Consider the following 14,676-nt stretch of genomic DNA (forward strand, 5'->3'; position numbering starts at 1 on the left):
CACATAGCACAAGCAGGCCATCAAGAGACAAGAAGTGGTCAGGACCCCTGGTAGTCTGTAGATCTATAGCACGTTTCAGATCAGCACATGACTTATGACTGACGAAAAGATGTCACAACCCAGTGGAGAGAACAAGTGCATCGCTTCTAGTAGTAATTGTCTACAACAGGGCCAACGCTCCATGCAGCGGTTATCTTGCCTGATCACCGAGTCACTTGCATCCGCTTGGATTGGATTGGATCTGTAACAGGTGTTTGGTTTGAGGAATCAAACCATTCTATTGAGGTCATGAGTTCATTAGTGAGATGACTCCATTCCTCATACTAGCAATACTAATTATTAGCTTATGAGCAATCACATGATGATTCCATTCTATGAACCAAACAAAAAAAGTAAGGAATGGGAAGAAGATGGACTAACTCATGCCTCAAAACTCTGTGCGAGTGTAGCTTGTGCACACATGTAGAATTTACCGTGTGATACTCCTTATCGGCGTGTAATAATATTAACCTACAAACTTCAGTTATTGCCTATTTGTATTTGTAGGACACATCAATCGAAACAATAAGGGGAAATTGGCTGGCGGATACCCACAGTGGTGGTCGTTTGCTGGCCGACACCCAAAGTGGAGTTGTATGCTAGAAGACACTCTGGTTTGTTGTAATTATGCCATAGGACACCGCGGGCCGGTTTCCACCGGTTGAGGAGAGAGAAAAATTCAGTTTGGACATCCGGTGCCCCTGAGCCACGTTTGGGTCTGGTTGGACCAGCTAATAACCGACCCGTCTGGTTAACCGGACCCACCCTCCGCTCCACCGTCCAGCTACATCAGCACCCTGCCCTGCACCAACATCAGCAGCTGGCTCATGGCGCCCGCCCAGACCGCCTCCACCTGCAGCGCCTCGCACCCGCCCACCACGGCCACCAGCGCGCCCGCCGCGTGCTCCGCCGCGCGCACGGACATGGCGCGCACCAGCGCCGCCACGGCCGCGGCCCTGCCCCCGGCCCCCGCGACCACGGCGTCGCGCCCGCCCTCGGCGCGGCACAGGCGCTCCACGGCCGCCAGCGCGCGCTCGGGCTCCCCAGGCGCTGCCCTCCGCCACGTGCCGCGCCAGCGCCGACGCGGCGCCCACCACCACGGCTCCCGCCGCCACGGCGCGCGGGCGGTTCTCCTTGGCCAGGCACAGCGCGAACAGGGCCCAGATCCCGACGCGCACGGCGCGGGCGTTGGCCTTCTCCTCCACCAGCGCCACCAGGCCGTCGATGACACCCTCGGCGGCGCCCAGCACGGCGCGGGCCTCCGCGCCCGACGCCGATGTCGCGGCCTCTGCCACGGCGCCCGCGTTCACCCTCGCCTCCAACGGGACGCAGGGGCTAGACAAGGCCGACGAGCAGCTGCGCCATGGCAGGGGCAGAGGCGGCGACGGAGCTCTCGCGCTCGCACGTCCGTCCCGAGCAGAGGCCCGCGAGCTGGGAGCAGGGAGGGAGGAAGGCCCCGCCGGATCTGGCGCGTGTGGAGGAGCTCGTTGCGGATCTAGCTGTGGAGGAGCTCGTCGCGGGTCCACGCGACTAAGGAGCTCGCCGTCGTCGTAGGAGCTCGTCGAGGTCGTGTCCGCGCGACCCTGCGACTGGAGGTAGAGGTCCTCGCTACGAGCCACAGCCGTCGGAGCCGTGCCTCCTCTCACCCAGCTGCCGGAGCCGAACGCCACCAGTACTGCCGCCCTGCGCCTGCCTTGCTCCGTCGCCCAGCCAAGCCTCCTCCTCATCCTTGCTCTCCTTGCCCTCTCGCTCTCTCCAACCCGGCATGCTCAGCCTCGGCCCGTCGAAGAAGCTGCCGGAGCCACGCTCGCCTCTGCCCACCGCCGCCGCCCTACTCTGCTCGCTCGTTTGCGACCGCACGGAAAGGGAATGGTGGGCCAGGGTGGCGCCCACGCGACGGCATCCAAAGCCACGCACCCGTCCACGTCACCCAGGCCAATGAGCCGGTGACACTTCATCTCTCGGGACCCACATGGAAGTGCCTCCACCTCTTCCATCTGTGGACGCAGTTCGCATGAACCAAGAGTGGGAGCGCGTAGTCCATAGCATAGTGCAATAGCTGGTTCATGGAATAGTGCAACAGGCCAAACCCACCAGGGGCACCGGATGTCCAAACTGATTTTTTTCTCTCTCCTCAACCGGTGGAAACCGGCCCGCGGTGTCCTCTGGCATAATTACAACAAACCAGAGTGTCTTCTAGCATACAGCTCCACTTTGGGTGTCCCCCAGCAAACGACCACCACTGTGGGTGTCCGCCAGCCAATTTCCCCAAACAATAATGTATGGTTTATATTTCCTTCCAAAATTTACATGTCTGCAAAAAAAATTTATGCCTATCATTTACCTTCAAATTTGGTACGAGAAGTTATTTCAAAAATACGTTTGATCATCAATAATGTCTCCTGAGTCCTGACACCCAGAGCTTGGAGGAGGCAAAAACGTGGAGTACTCATATAATTAATCAGGAACTATATAACTTGAATTTGTCAATTACTCATGTACACACATAGTTCTTTTTATTAGATACAGTGCACGTCTTTAGTCTTTACTACACCTCTCAATTCGTGGACAATGGCAATCGGCAATATAAATTCAGCACCATGTGAAGCATAACTACTGCATTACCCGATGGTGTAGTAGTAGTAGGTATGGGAGGCTTCAGGAACTAGGCTACAGGTCCAAGAGATTGTGAAAATGCCAATCTTTAGAGTCATGCAATGAGTTGCACTGGACCACGGTCTTCACGAGAACGCCTGATAGCTAGCATTTCTTGTCGAGCACACATAGCACAAGCAGGTCAAGCGACAAGAAGAGGTCAGGACCCCCGTAGTCTGTAATCTTGTAGTGCATTTCGGATCAGCCCATGACTTATGACTGAGGAAAAGATGTCACGACCCTAGAGATCAGAACGAGTGCATCACTTGCAGGAGTAATTGTCTACAACAGAACCAACTTCTCCATGCAGTGGTTATCTTGTTGGAAGCAGAGGATGGAAACACAAAACTAGACAAGTATATGTCAGTATTTTATAAGAGATTTTCTCCATAAGCTATATTGCTACTAATTTGTTCTGGTTACTTGTCTCCACAATGCAACCATTCATCACTATCTCTTCCAACATGAAGTGCACCTTCTCCAGATGGAACATGATATCAAGCTTGCACTGGCCAAAGGAGAGAGGGAAAAAGAAGAAACAGAAAGCAGCATCATCCCTAGTTACACAATGCTACTCCCAACATGATTGGTTTGTTAACCATCGTAGCTTGGCTCGTGCTAGAGATCTAGGCCTGCACTGGCCTAGCTATCTAGGTGGATGCAACATGGATATGATTGGTTATTTGTTTCAATAGAGCCGGGCAACACGCGGAACTTGTTTGGTCACCTGCGTGTAGCAACAATTTGTAGAACACCAAGTCTTTTTTAGCTCTCTCCATGCGTGGGCTTGCAGCTCGCTAGCCACATCTCCAGGCTCTAGAGAAACGCAAATGATACCCACATCTTAGGAACCAGGCTCGGCAGTAGCTTTTGCATGCAGGGGTAAGGTCCAGCTACTAGACCAGACATCCAATCAACATAGACACACAGTATTGCATCTAGCGGGTCTGGTATGGATGACGAATTAAGCCAACCAATCACCCCCTAAGGGCACATTCGTTTTGTAGGGAATAGGAGTGCCGGAACCGATCCGGACCGGAACGTAGCTGTATTTTATACGGCCAACCATCATCGGGAAGCGTTCCAGTTGAAAATCAACCTAAACGAACGGGCCCTAAGTGTAGCTTGTGGGCACTTGCAAAAGTTACTGCATGATACTTCTCATCACTCATGTAATATTAATCTACAGACTGCATTTGCCTATTTGTATTTCTAGGCCACATCAATAGAAAAAATTTATTATGGCGAATATTTCCTTCCAAAATTTACATGTCAGCAAAAATACTTTCTGTGTATCACTTATCTTCAAATTTGCTACAAGATGTAATTTCTAAAATATTTCTTTGGTTTGTTTAAAAAATATATTTCTTCAGTATAAGAAATAGATAACAATGTTGTAGGTTGTGAAGCGTGAGCAGTCAAAGCTCTTTTGAAACGTTTGATCATCACTACTGTCTTCTAACACCCAGAGCTTGGACCTTGGAGGAGGCAACATGGAGTACTCTTATAATTTAGGAGCAATCTTAAATTTGTGAATTCCTCAAGTACGTAGTTCTGCTTTTTATTAGATGCACCACATGCCCTTACTGCACCTCTTGATTCATGGACAATGGCAATTGCAACAATATAAATTCAGCAGCACCTAAACCAGAACTGCATTGCCCGAGATGGTGGCAAAGATGTGGCCATCCCAGCTAATAGGAGTCGTAGCTTGCATTTGCCCTTTGTGCAGTAGCAGTTGGTATGGGAGGCTTCAGGAAACTGGGCTACAGGAGCTCTGACAGCGAAAGCACGAGTGTTTGGATCAGCACAAGAGTACACGACTTACAACAACAATTTAGAAAATAAGGAACGATGTGGCGATAAACAAGAAGGTGCTATCATCCCCCGTGGCAATCATCTACAAGACTCTATCCTTGATTAAGACCTGGCGCCCACTTTTGAAAATGAAGCTGAGGCCTACGGCAGAAGAGATGTTGGATCTGCTTTCGGCTAGTGTCAACTAGTTCTAGTTTCTTGCCAGTTTCTTGATAGTTTGTTGTCCTTTAAGTCGGATGGAATTTTAGCTCAGCGATGTTGTTAGACATGGTGTCTACTTAGTAGAGTTAGTGTGTTCTGCTTTAGTCGAGTTCGGTTTAGTCATTATCCTGCAGAAGTGCAGTAAACTCCTATGTAAAAACTGGTAACCCCAGTTCTGGATGTTTGGTGTTCGTTACGCTTTCTAATGAAGCTGGGTGAATACCATTGATCTAAAAAAAGCATCTCACACTCGTCTAGAATAAAACATATCTCCTCCAGTCATATATATATGTATATGTCATTGAAAATGCTGTTCTTGTTCTTCCTGTCCTCTAGCATACTAGGAGATCGAACAACATTTTTTTGGTGTTACATTTTGATCGATTAAGCTCTAGCTCTGCTATACTATGTACTATCAAGTATTATTATATATTTGCAGTATACAAGATTTTGAAATATATCTAACTAGTTTACCTGCCACACTTGTATATGTATAAACATGCTGGCCACATGGGACGTTCAGCTGCATGCTGGACTGCATCCGTTTCATGTTTGCCTGCAGTTTGCTCAGCGTGACACGGGTGATCAAATAATGACAAAGGAAAATCAAAAGTTTGATTCTAGCTAGCTTTCAATGTGAGTAGTGACAATGATTTTGGTGGTATTCGTTGTCCATCGTCTCAACTGTCAATGAATTACTGGAACACAAAAAGTAGTACAAGATCTTGGTGATTCCTTTATTTAATGATTCTTGAAATAGTTGTATAGTACTGTAGTAGTGATGTATATATACACTTCTCCGTTGCACTTAAAAAAGCACACGATGCAATTTGGATAGAGTTACCCATATCTCCCAAAAATTAGCAAGTGAGAAACAGCTAGCTAGGCATGAGTGTCATGACAGGCACTGGGAGCCCTGTTTTCACCTTGTTCCTAGTTGTGCATTCATCCGAAACGTCGCAGAAGAATTGCAAGCATAGACGGACGCCGGGCATGCACATATGAATGAGCTTGTGCTACTAGGATGTGTAGTAAACACGATCGATGACTAGATGAGGATTGTGTGCAGTACCTGGACCTATTTGCACTAGGAGTTGCCGCGCCCTTGGGGAAGCCAGCAAGATCAATGAGGTGAGCGAACATGCTCACATGCGCATGTATGATCACTAGTTCTTGAGCAGTCTTTAGCGCTTCAGCTAATACTATTTTCGAGACATAATTAATGAGATTTGCATTTCGATTTTTTTGCGTATTATATTACATACATGGGCTCAAAGTGCCATACTAATTATTCAAAGTAATGTTTCCATCCGCCTCGATCTGTAAGTGTAACGTAGCTTGTCTGCTTGTGCACACTTCGAAAAGTTACCGCGTGTGATATGTATATACGCCATGTTCGCTTGTCTTATAATTCGTACTTTTCGGCTTGTCTTTTCAGCCAGAACAGTGTTTTTCTCTCACAACAAATCAGATGGAACAGTGTTTCAGCTGGTTTTTTCAACGAAACGAACGGGGCCATACTCCTCTTCACTCGTGTAATATTAATCTGCAAACTACAATTGCCTATTTAATTTGGATTTGTAGGACACGCAAAACAAAACAATGTACGTATGGTGCTGGCGCATGTTTGTTTTAAAATTTACATGTCCGAAAGAATATTTTCCGCATATCATGTACCTTCAAATTTGCTACGACAGGTTATTCCCAAAATATTTCTCTGGTAAAAGAAACAGACAACGCTCTAGGTTATGAACTGTGAGCAGTCAAAGCTCTATTGAAACGTTTGATCATCAGTAATGTCCTCTGACACCCCGAGCTTGGAGGAGGAAGTCTGGACTGTACTGATCATATAATCAGGGCTTCAGGAGCTATCTTGAATTTGTCAATTCCTCATGTGCGTAGTTCTGCTTTTTATTAGATGCACTGCACGCCTTTACTACATCTCTTGATTCATGGACAATGGCAATCGGCACTATAAATTCAGTCACCACGCGAAGCAGAACTGCATGGCAAAGATGCATGTGACCAAGCATCCCAGCTAATAGGATAGGAGTCGTAGCTTGCGTTTGCCCTGTGTGTAGTAGCGTTATGTATGGGAGGCATCAGGAAACTGGGCTGCAGGTGCCAGAGATTGTGAGAGCTTGAATCTTTGGATACAGACACGATCGAAATGAACTGCACTAGGCCACGCTCTCCACGAGATGGCCCTGATAGCTAGCGCTTCTTTTGCCGAGCTCACACTGACACACAGCACAAAGTCAAGAAGGCGTTAGGAGCCCTGCCCGCTAATCCTGTAATGCATTCCAGATCAGCCGATCAACACACGATCGACTTATGACTAAGGAAAAGATGTCACACGTCTAAAATAGATCTCTCCACAAAATCCTGTTCTTGATCTTGCTTGCTGCCGTAGGTCTAGCTTACTAGGAACGACATTTTTCTTCGGTGTCACACTTTCATCAATTCAGCTCTAGCTGTCCTATACTATAACAGCTGATCATCACCCAATACAATTTGCAATATACTTACAACAGTTACAAATATATCAAACTAGTTTACCTGCCACACTTGTATATATGTATAGTATAAACATGGCCACATATGGGACGTTCAGGTGCATGAAGCATGCTACACTGCATCCAGATTCATGTTTGCCTGTTTACTCAGTGTGACATTGGGTGACCAAATAATGGAAGGAAAATCAAAAGTTTTATTCTACTAGCTTTCAATGTGAGTCATGACAACGATTTTGGCAGTGTCGTCATCCTTGCTGTCGTCCTTCGTCTCAATGAATTAGTGGAACACAAAAGGTACAAGATCTTGGTGATCATTTAATAATTCTTGAAAACACAAGATATGCAATGCAATTTTTGGATATACCATCTCCCAAGAATTAGCAAGTGATAAACAGCTAGCTAGTCATGACAGGAACTGGGAGTCCTGTTGGTTGTGCATCCATAGGAAACGTTGCAGAACAACTGAAAGCATAGATGGGCGCCAGGCATGCACATATGAGCTTGTGCTACTAGGATGTGTAGTGAACCTGTTTGCTCTAGCCTCTAGCCTGTAGCGGCTAGGATCAGGGTTGGCCTTGGGAAGCCAGCAAGATGAGGTGAGCTAACATACTTGCGTGCGCATGTGTGATCGCCAGTTCTTGAGCAGCCTTTGGCGCTTCAGTTAACATCCGGTCGATAATAAGATTTGCATTTAGAAACCTTTTTTTCCTGCGTATTACATGGGCTTAAAATGCCATACTAATTATCGGAAGTAATGTTCACTAATCAATATGGACCCCTGGGGTCAAGGCTACCTCAGTGTCAAGGTCATATGGCGCCAACCACTGGGGTCTATATTTGGAATAAGGTCGTCCAAGAGTGTAAATGTAAATTTTTCTAGAAAAAAGGTTAAAAAACAAAAAGTCGGCCAGGTTGAGGAGGGCTATGGAGAGAACGAGTGCATCCCTTGTAGCAAGGGTAACTCTCTACAACAGCACCAACGCTCCATGCAGCGGTTATATATCTTGCCTGATCACGTCACTTCCATCCGCTTGAATCTGTAAGCGTAGCTTGTGCACACTTATAAAAGTCCCACACTTCTAAAAGTCACCTTGTGATACTCCTCATCAGTCATCACTTATGTAATATTAATCTGCAAACTACAATTGCTATTTGTATTTGTATGATACGTTAAGAGCGAAACAATGTATGGCGCATAATATTTGTTTCAAAAATTTACATGTCTGCAAAAATATTTTCCGCATATCATGTACCTTCAAATTTGCTACCACAGGTTATCTACCCTTACCCTTATTTGTGTATACCATTCTGGCATTCTCTGTGCACACAGCGAGCCACGTCATCGGTTAGCCCTGTCCATCCGATTCCACATCAACGGCACCAGATCAGAAGCTCGGGAAACCTCCACGCTCTTCCCAGCCCTGCAGGCTCTAGCCCCCGCGCTTCTACGACGCCGCTGCTGCTCCTGCAAGCGCCGCGCGTGAGGCAGACGCCCCTCCGCTCTCCTCCGCCCTCTCCCTCGCGCCTTCCTCTGCCTCCAGCGCCCTCTCAGCCTCTCCCTCACGCCGTGCTTGGTCGCCCTGCCTCTGCTCGCCGTACTGTCGGGCCTAGGTCGTGCGGCGTACCGGCGTGGCCGCCCGCCCTACCTCTCCTCCCCCAGCCGCGGCGACGCAGCCTGCGCCGCCGAACCCCGACGCCGCGCGCCAGCCCTATAGCACAGCCGTTGCCGTTCGCGTCGGCCTATGTGACCGCTCCCCGGCGCCTCGGCGGCCCAGGCCTAGGTTTGGCCTTGGCCCCTGCATCAGAGGTCAGCTCCTCTGGTCTCCACTCTCCAGCAACCCCTTCAGTTCATCATTGCGGAGTACATCTACTACAGGATGCAGCGATGATGGATGCCCTCATGGTGTTCGATGAAATGCACGTTTGGAGTGTTACGATTTGGAATATCTTTTTTTCTTTACCTGTTTCATGCCATTCTGTAGTGTACTGCAACCTCTATTTTTTCTATTTGATTCAATATGTATGATTCCAAAATCCACGTGCTCATCAGTTATGTTGTCATAAATAATGCACCTGAATGTTCTATCAGCCTGAATATACTCTGATTTTCAGAGCAGTTTATCTCCTTGGTGGCATGTTACTTTACATTTCTTATTATGCTACATAATTTTTTGCTATATAATTTCTTTTGTTTGGTCTCATATCTGTAAAATTAATGATCATAATGACTCCTATATGACCTAAAAAATACTTATAAATATACTGAGGACTTGGAAAATCACAGCTACAACCATCGTTGGATAACTGATAGATTTCATTATAATTTTTATATACTAACTTTGCTTTTATATTTTCTTATTGTCGTAGGTCATGATTGATAATCTGTCCTCCTCCTTTCTACTACACACATATTTATATGATTTACTAATTGTTGAGATAACACCCTCCCCATTACAGATTGCTCGTCAAATTTGATAATGGTTATACTTCCAGCAGTGCTACTGTCATAAATGTAAGTTTCATGTAGCCAACATATTTTAAATTGGCAACGTATGCTGTAAACCATTAATGGAGGCCTGTTATTTCAATCAAATGTAATATTCTCGCTCCAGCTGAGCTTACAGTCCAGTTTCTAGATTCTAGACAATCTGAAATTGACTTATCATGTGCATTTCGTCATGTTATGCTACCCCTTTGCTTAGCTATCGATATTTCAGTGTTCTACCTTGGGCTATGGGAATACTACATTGTCTACTGCAGAGCGCTGCTTCTACCGAAAAAAATATAGTTATCTTTTTGTATGAAAGATTGCCTTTTTTGTTATGAATAGATGTTGCACGCCCAGATTCCTACTTTATGGCAATGTGACTCCTAGCTCTTGGATCTAAATACATGACATTTTACTTGGATGTTGCTGGTATATTTACTCTTCTACCTTCCTGTAGTTTGCAAAAAAAAAAAAATGGAGCATGCCTCCGTGGCCTCCACTCCATGGGACATCATCATCAAATGGTTGCCAACTCACTTTAGGTTGCAGGTCAGCAACCATTCCAGTTCTGTGGTTCGCTTCATATATCATTGTTTCCCCTGTAACTGTCCTTGCAATGATTTAGCAGTCCATTTATGTACACAGGAACACAGTTCGCATATTAAAGGTACACCGATTTTCAATGACAACTATAGCAGCTAGCAGCAATATGATGTAATAGGCTTTTCTGTGATTTTTTATTTGTTTCCTACAGCCTAGGCTTTTTACTTTTCATGCATAGCTTCACAGCATGATAGAGCAGTTGTTACATAGTAATTGGATGACAGCAGTACTATATGCCGTGACAAAACATGCAACCAAGGGAGGGCCAAGAGCCCAGGTTCGCCTCCACAATGCTCCGCCAGTACACGATGATGGGTGGGGGTGCAAATGGGTGCAATAGGCTCCAGGCTGGACAAGGCGCTGGACAAGCAGTTACCTGAGGGTGAGTGCTACTTCGTCCTCGATAACTTTGACATTTTGGTCAATAACATTTAGAGAAAGATGAGATACTGCAGGCAGGCAGTGTTGCCGCGGCTGCTGTGGCGGATGTTTTGAGCCTAAATTAAAGCACTGTAGTATGGCTGTGCAAGCTAGAACTACCACCTGCACAGAGGTTGTGATTGTTATTAGATTTTGGTTAAATTATCACAGTTTGTCCTGAGCAAAACTGACTCAAAGATTATTGCAATTGTATCCCTTATTTTGTTACCATCTAAAACAGTAGTTCTTCAGTTAGTTTTTTTTTACACTGGCTCTATTAAAGCTGTTGTATAGCTGTTGATTGCTTGAATCTACATTTTACGTCAACCCATTCTGCTTAGCTGTCTAAAAAAATTGAGTCCAGATAAAGTAAACAGAAAAATACAGGACCCGGGGCTGCAGCAATGTCTTTGTAAATTTATGTCTGCTGATCTCCTTCCCACAAATCTGCATTTGTAATCATTTTTTAGTCTTCAGCATTTTTGTGCTAATCACCTGACAATGACCAGTGATATGATGGCCTATACATCGTGGTTTAATTTAAGCATGCCTACCGTCTCAATTGTCAGGTGATTAGCAGTTTAGCACGATGTATAGGACTTAGTTTGCCTACCTCTCAAGACTGGATAGTGTCATCAAATTTGTGCTCTTCACGCTCTGTAAAGGCTTAACAAGGTGTATGTGTATCGGTTTTGCATTGCAGTTCCTGTCTCTTCTGACATGGCATAACTGAGATTTGTTGCTGTGGTATGGCGGACCCCTCCTGCTCTTCGATTCGATTGACTAGCTTTTTATTCATACTTGGACGAGTCGTGCATATAACATGCTGTTTCAACCAAACAATTCATATGATATTACCTTCGCATTGCAGTTCAGCATATGTAATTTTGCATCAATGGTTCTGTCATACATTCCCTCCATAGTGCAAATATTTATAATGAATCCCTGACGCTTATGTGGAAGCTCACCATAAAGGAATACTTTGCTCGAATCCTCATATGGAATTGTCCAAATTTGCCACTTCATAGTTTCGGCCTTTCTCTAAGGTTGATGATGTTACATTGCCATCGGTTCTTTTTTAGCACCTATTTGAGGTGTAGCCTTTCTTCCTTATGCACTTATAATAGGCAGTTAACCTAAAAGTCTTCATATATGTTTTAATAGTGTCATAAACAGCAAATATGTAGAACAAAATAATGTATTCAACCAATCACTTAGGCAACGCGCGGGGTATTGGCTAGTTTTCTAAAATATTCCTCCGGTAAAAAGAAATAGACAATGCTCTAGGTTATGAACTGTGAGCAGTCAAAGCTTTATTGAAACGTTTGATCATCAGTAATGTCTTATGACACCCAGAGCTTGGAGGAAGTATGAAATTATTCATGATTTCTTCTCTCTTCATCTCTATTTGTTCACTTTTTCTTGGTAATAACAGGCCTCATTATTGTTTTTATCCATTGACTATTACAGAATGCAAGCATGTCTACCCTACAAAAAGGTTTCTTGACGAGACGATTAGTAATGCCTATATATAGAAATGATCTTGGCCTATGAATTTTGAAGATACAAAAAAAAAAACAAATTAAATTATCTTTGTATAGTACTAGTTGCAAAGCATAAGTAGCAGGTCAGATGCTGTCACATTTGGTGGGCGCATAGGAGAACTTGCGGTTGCCCACGTCGTAGAGCACATGCATGTTCTGCTGCTGGACGTTGCCGATGACATTGGGGGCGCCTTCAAACGGCGCCTGCATCGCCGCCAGGCACATCATCCCGGGGCTCGGCTCCTGGAAGTAGCTGTCCCGCGGGAGCGACATCTCCGCGTCGCCGTCGAAGTGCAGCACCAGCGGCGGCGCCTGCACCTTTTCCATGGACGTGCCACGCGGCAGCTCGAAGCACACCGGGTAGTCGTCGACGCTCCGGTTCGCCACCGGCAGCTTGATGCCTTCCATCACGGCCTTCTTCAGCTCCTTGAACGCCGGCTCCACGAGGTACGCCAGCGTGGTCGCCGAGTCGAGGACCGTGCCGCCGGTGCCGTCGGGCTTTATCGCAAGGGCGTCCTCCGGCACGTCCAGCCGCTTGCTCCCGAGCGAGATCCCCACCATGGGCACGTAGTAGTAGATGTCCTCCACGGGGTTCTTCAGCAGCGGGATCGTCTGCACCTTCCCCGTGGTCCTGTACTTGCCTAGGTCGGCCATGGCGCCGAACATCACCGGGCTGGTCTTGCGGTCGGCGAAGGGGGTGAGGCAGTAGGAGAACTTGGTGATGGCCAGCTGCTTCAGCATGGACAGCGGGCCCGGAGACAGGCCCAGGATGCCGGACGCTTCGGCTATGGTGCCGTTGGCGAGCTTGCCGCAGCCGAAGGTGAGGTTGGCGGAGACGTTGTGGTGCGTCCCGAAGGTGAAGGTCTCGGTCGCGAGCACGCCGGTGGCCGTCATGATGCCGTAGTAGTTCTCGTACGCGCACTTGCGGTCGGTGCAGGTCTTGTTGGTGAACGTGCCCTCCTCGCACGGCTTGCTGTTGCAGGGCAGGACGGAGAAGGAGGACGACCTGGCGGCGTCGAACACGGGCTCCAGCTGCTTCGCGGTGGGGCCAACCAGGCTGCACTGCGTCCAGAGGAGGTCGCTGCCCAGGTCCAGGATCACCTTGCTGGGCTGCGGCGGCGTGCCCACGCCCACGGTCAGGCAGTGGCCCTGGTGGGTGTACGGGGAAATGGTCACGTCGGCCGCCGCGATGTCGGTGGTGGCAGGGGCGGGGGTGGGGGCGGCGGCCCCGCTCAGCTTGCCGAGGGCCTTGGCGAGCCTCCTCGCCTGCCGGGCGTTGCTCTCGAGGGCGGCGCGGCGCCAAGTGTCGTACCTGGAAGCCCGGGCGGAGCGGCCGAAGAACGGGCTGTCGGTGTCCAAACGGAAGTCGAAATGGAAGATCGCATGGGCAGCTGGGGCGGCCGTCAACACGACGGCGACGAGGCACACGAGTTGGAGCCGGTGGTGAAGACGATGGTGTGCCATGCCTTGCATTGGGGACACTCTCGATCGATGCTCAGAATTTCACGGTTGGTTGGTTGGTTTCTGTACCAATTCATATATATATATACTGGAGTGTAAAGTAATTGTGTGTTTCATTAAAGTGGGCAAGTACGATTGTAGCCACACAATAAAGCCTCGTCAATAAGTGGCTAGCTAGTCCTACATAATCTCTGTGGTCACAGAATTCTCTGGCGCTTCACTCTAATTAAGCTCTAATTTGTGCCTAATGAGATATAGGTATAGCATCCATTTTTGGATTAATAGCGCAGATCCACGCGGACCAACCACTTGTCATCTTTCCGTTAATAGTGGTTGCCAAGGATATTTAACTATTTGGCACTCATACGAAAGGCCACCAATTCGATTTCCAGCTTTTTAGAGGGACAAATACAGAATTGTAACTAAAAACAGTAGCTACCCTACTTTTTTGTCATTTTCAGTGACGTGGCACACCAATTCACCTCACCAACTGAACACGCAGGCACGCGCAAATAAAGACCCTTTTGCCCCTGCCGTCTCCGACTTAACGTGCGTCTGTCTACCCCCGTTTGCCCACTCTCGCTCTCACTCTTTCATTCCCAATGGCGGCACAAGCTAGATGAGGATTGGGGGGAGGCGGCCATGTCAAGTCGGAGCACGGAGATGGCGGTGGCAAGTCACAGCATAGCACGGCGGCCTCCAAGGTTAGATCCTAGAGCCCTCTTGTCCCAAGGCGCGGCATATGTGGTTATTGTGATATGTGCGGTTAGGGTTTTGTGGCATGTTGATGGCAGTTAGGGTTCCGGATTCGCAATCATGCATGTTATGTTGCAAGACGTTGGATGGAGGCCAAACCTATAGTAACAATATGGTGTTGTCTCCTTGTCTCCCGTGGTATGAATGTGATGTATGTATCTATGTTTTTGCCCTG

General features: G+C 47.4%; 1 protein-coding gene and 1 long non-coding RNA gene across 2 annotated transcripts; one reads left to right on the top strand and one right to left on the bottom strand.

Annotated features, from left to right (window-relative positions):
* Positions 1-8,673: 8,673 nt before the first annotated feature.
* On the top strand, positions 8,674-10,983 carry LOC136501194 (uncharacterized). Its single transcript, XR_010770199.1, has 3 exons — positions 8,674-9,741; positions 10,175-10,266; positions 10,363-10,983. It is a non-coding gene; the product is annotated as an uncharacterized lncRNA (long non-coding RNA).
* Positions 10,984-12,126: 1,143 nt separating this feature from the next.
* LOC136501807 (aspartic proteinase nepenthesin-1-like) lies at positions 12,127-13,804 on the bottom strand. Its single transcript, XM_066497342.1, has one exon. The coding sequence runs from the start codon at positions 13,755-13,757 to the stop codon at positions 12,369-12,371; it is 1,389 nt and encodes a 462-aa protein (XP_066353439.1). The 5' UTR covers positions 13,758-13,804; the 3' UTR covers positions 12,127-12,368.
* Positions 13,805-14,676: the final 872 nt, after the last annotated feature.

This window comes from Miscanthus floridulus, chromosome 13 (genome assembly GCF_019320115.1).
Source record: "Miscanthus floridulus cultivar M001 chromosome 13, ASM1932011v1, whole genome shotgun sequence".
Taxonomy (NCBI): Eukaryota; Viridiplantae; Streptophyta; class Magnoliopsida; order Poales; family Poaceae; genus Miscanthus; species Miscanthus floridulus.

Bases quoted from the DNA above. Each gene is read 5' to 3' on its own strand.
- LOC136501807 (XM_066497342.1), bottom strand. From the start codon at position 13,757: ATGCAAGGCATGGCACACCATCGTCTTCACCACCGGCTCCAACTCGTG.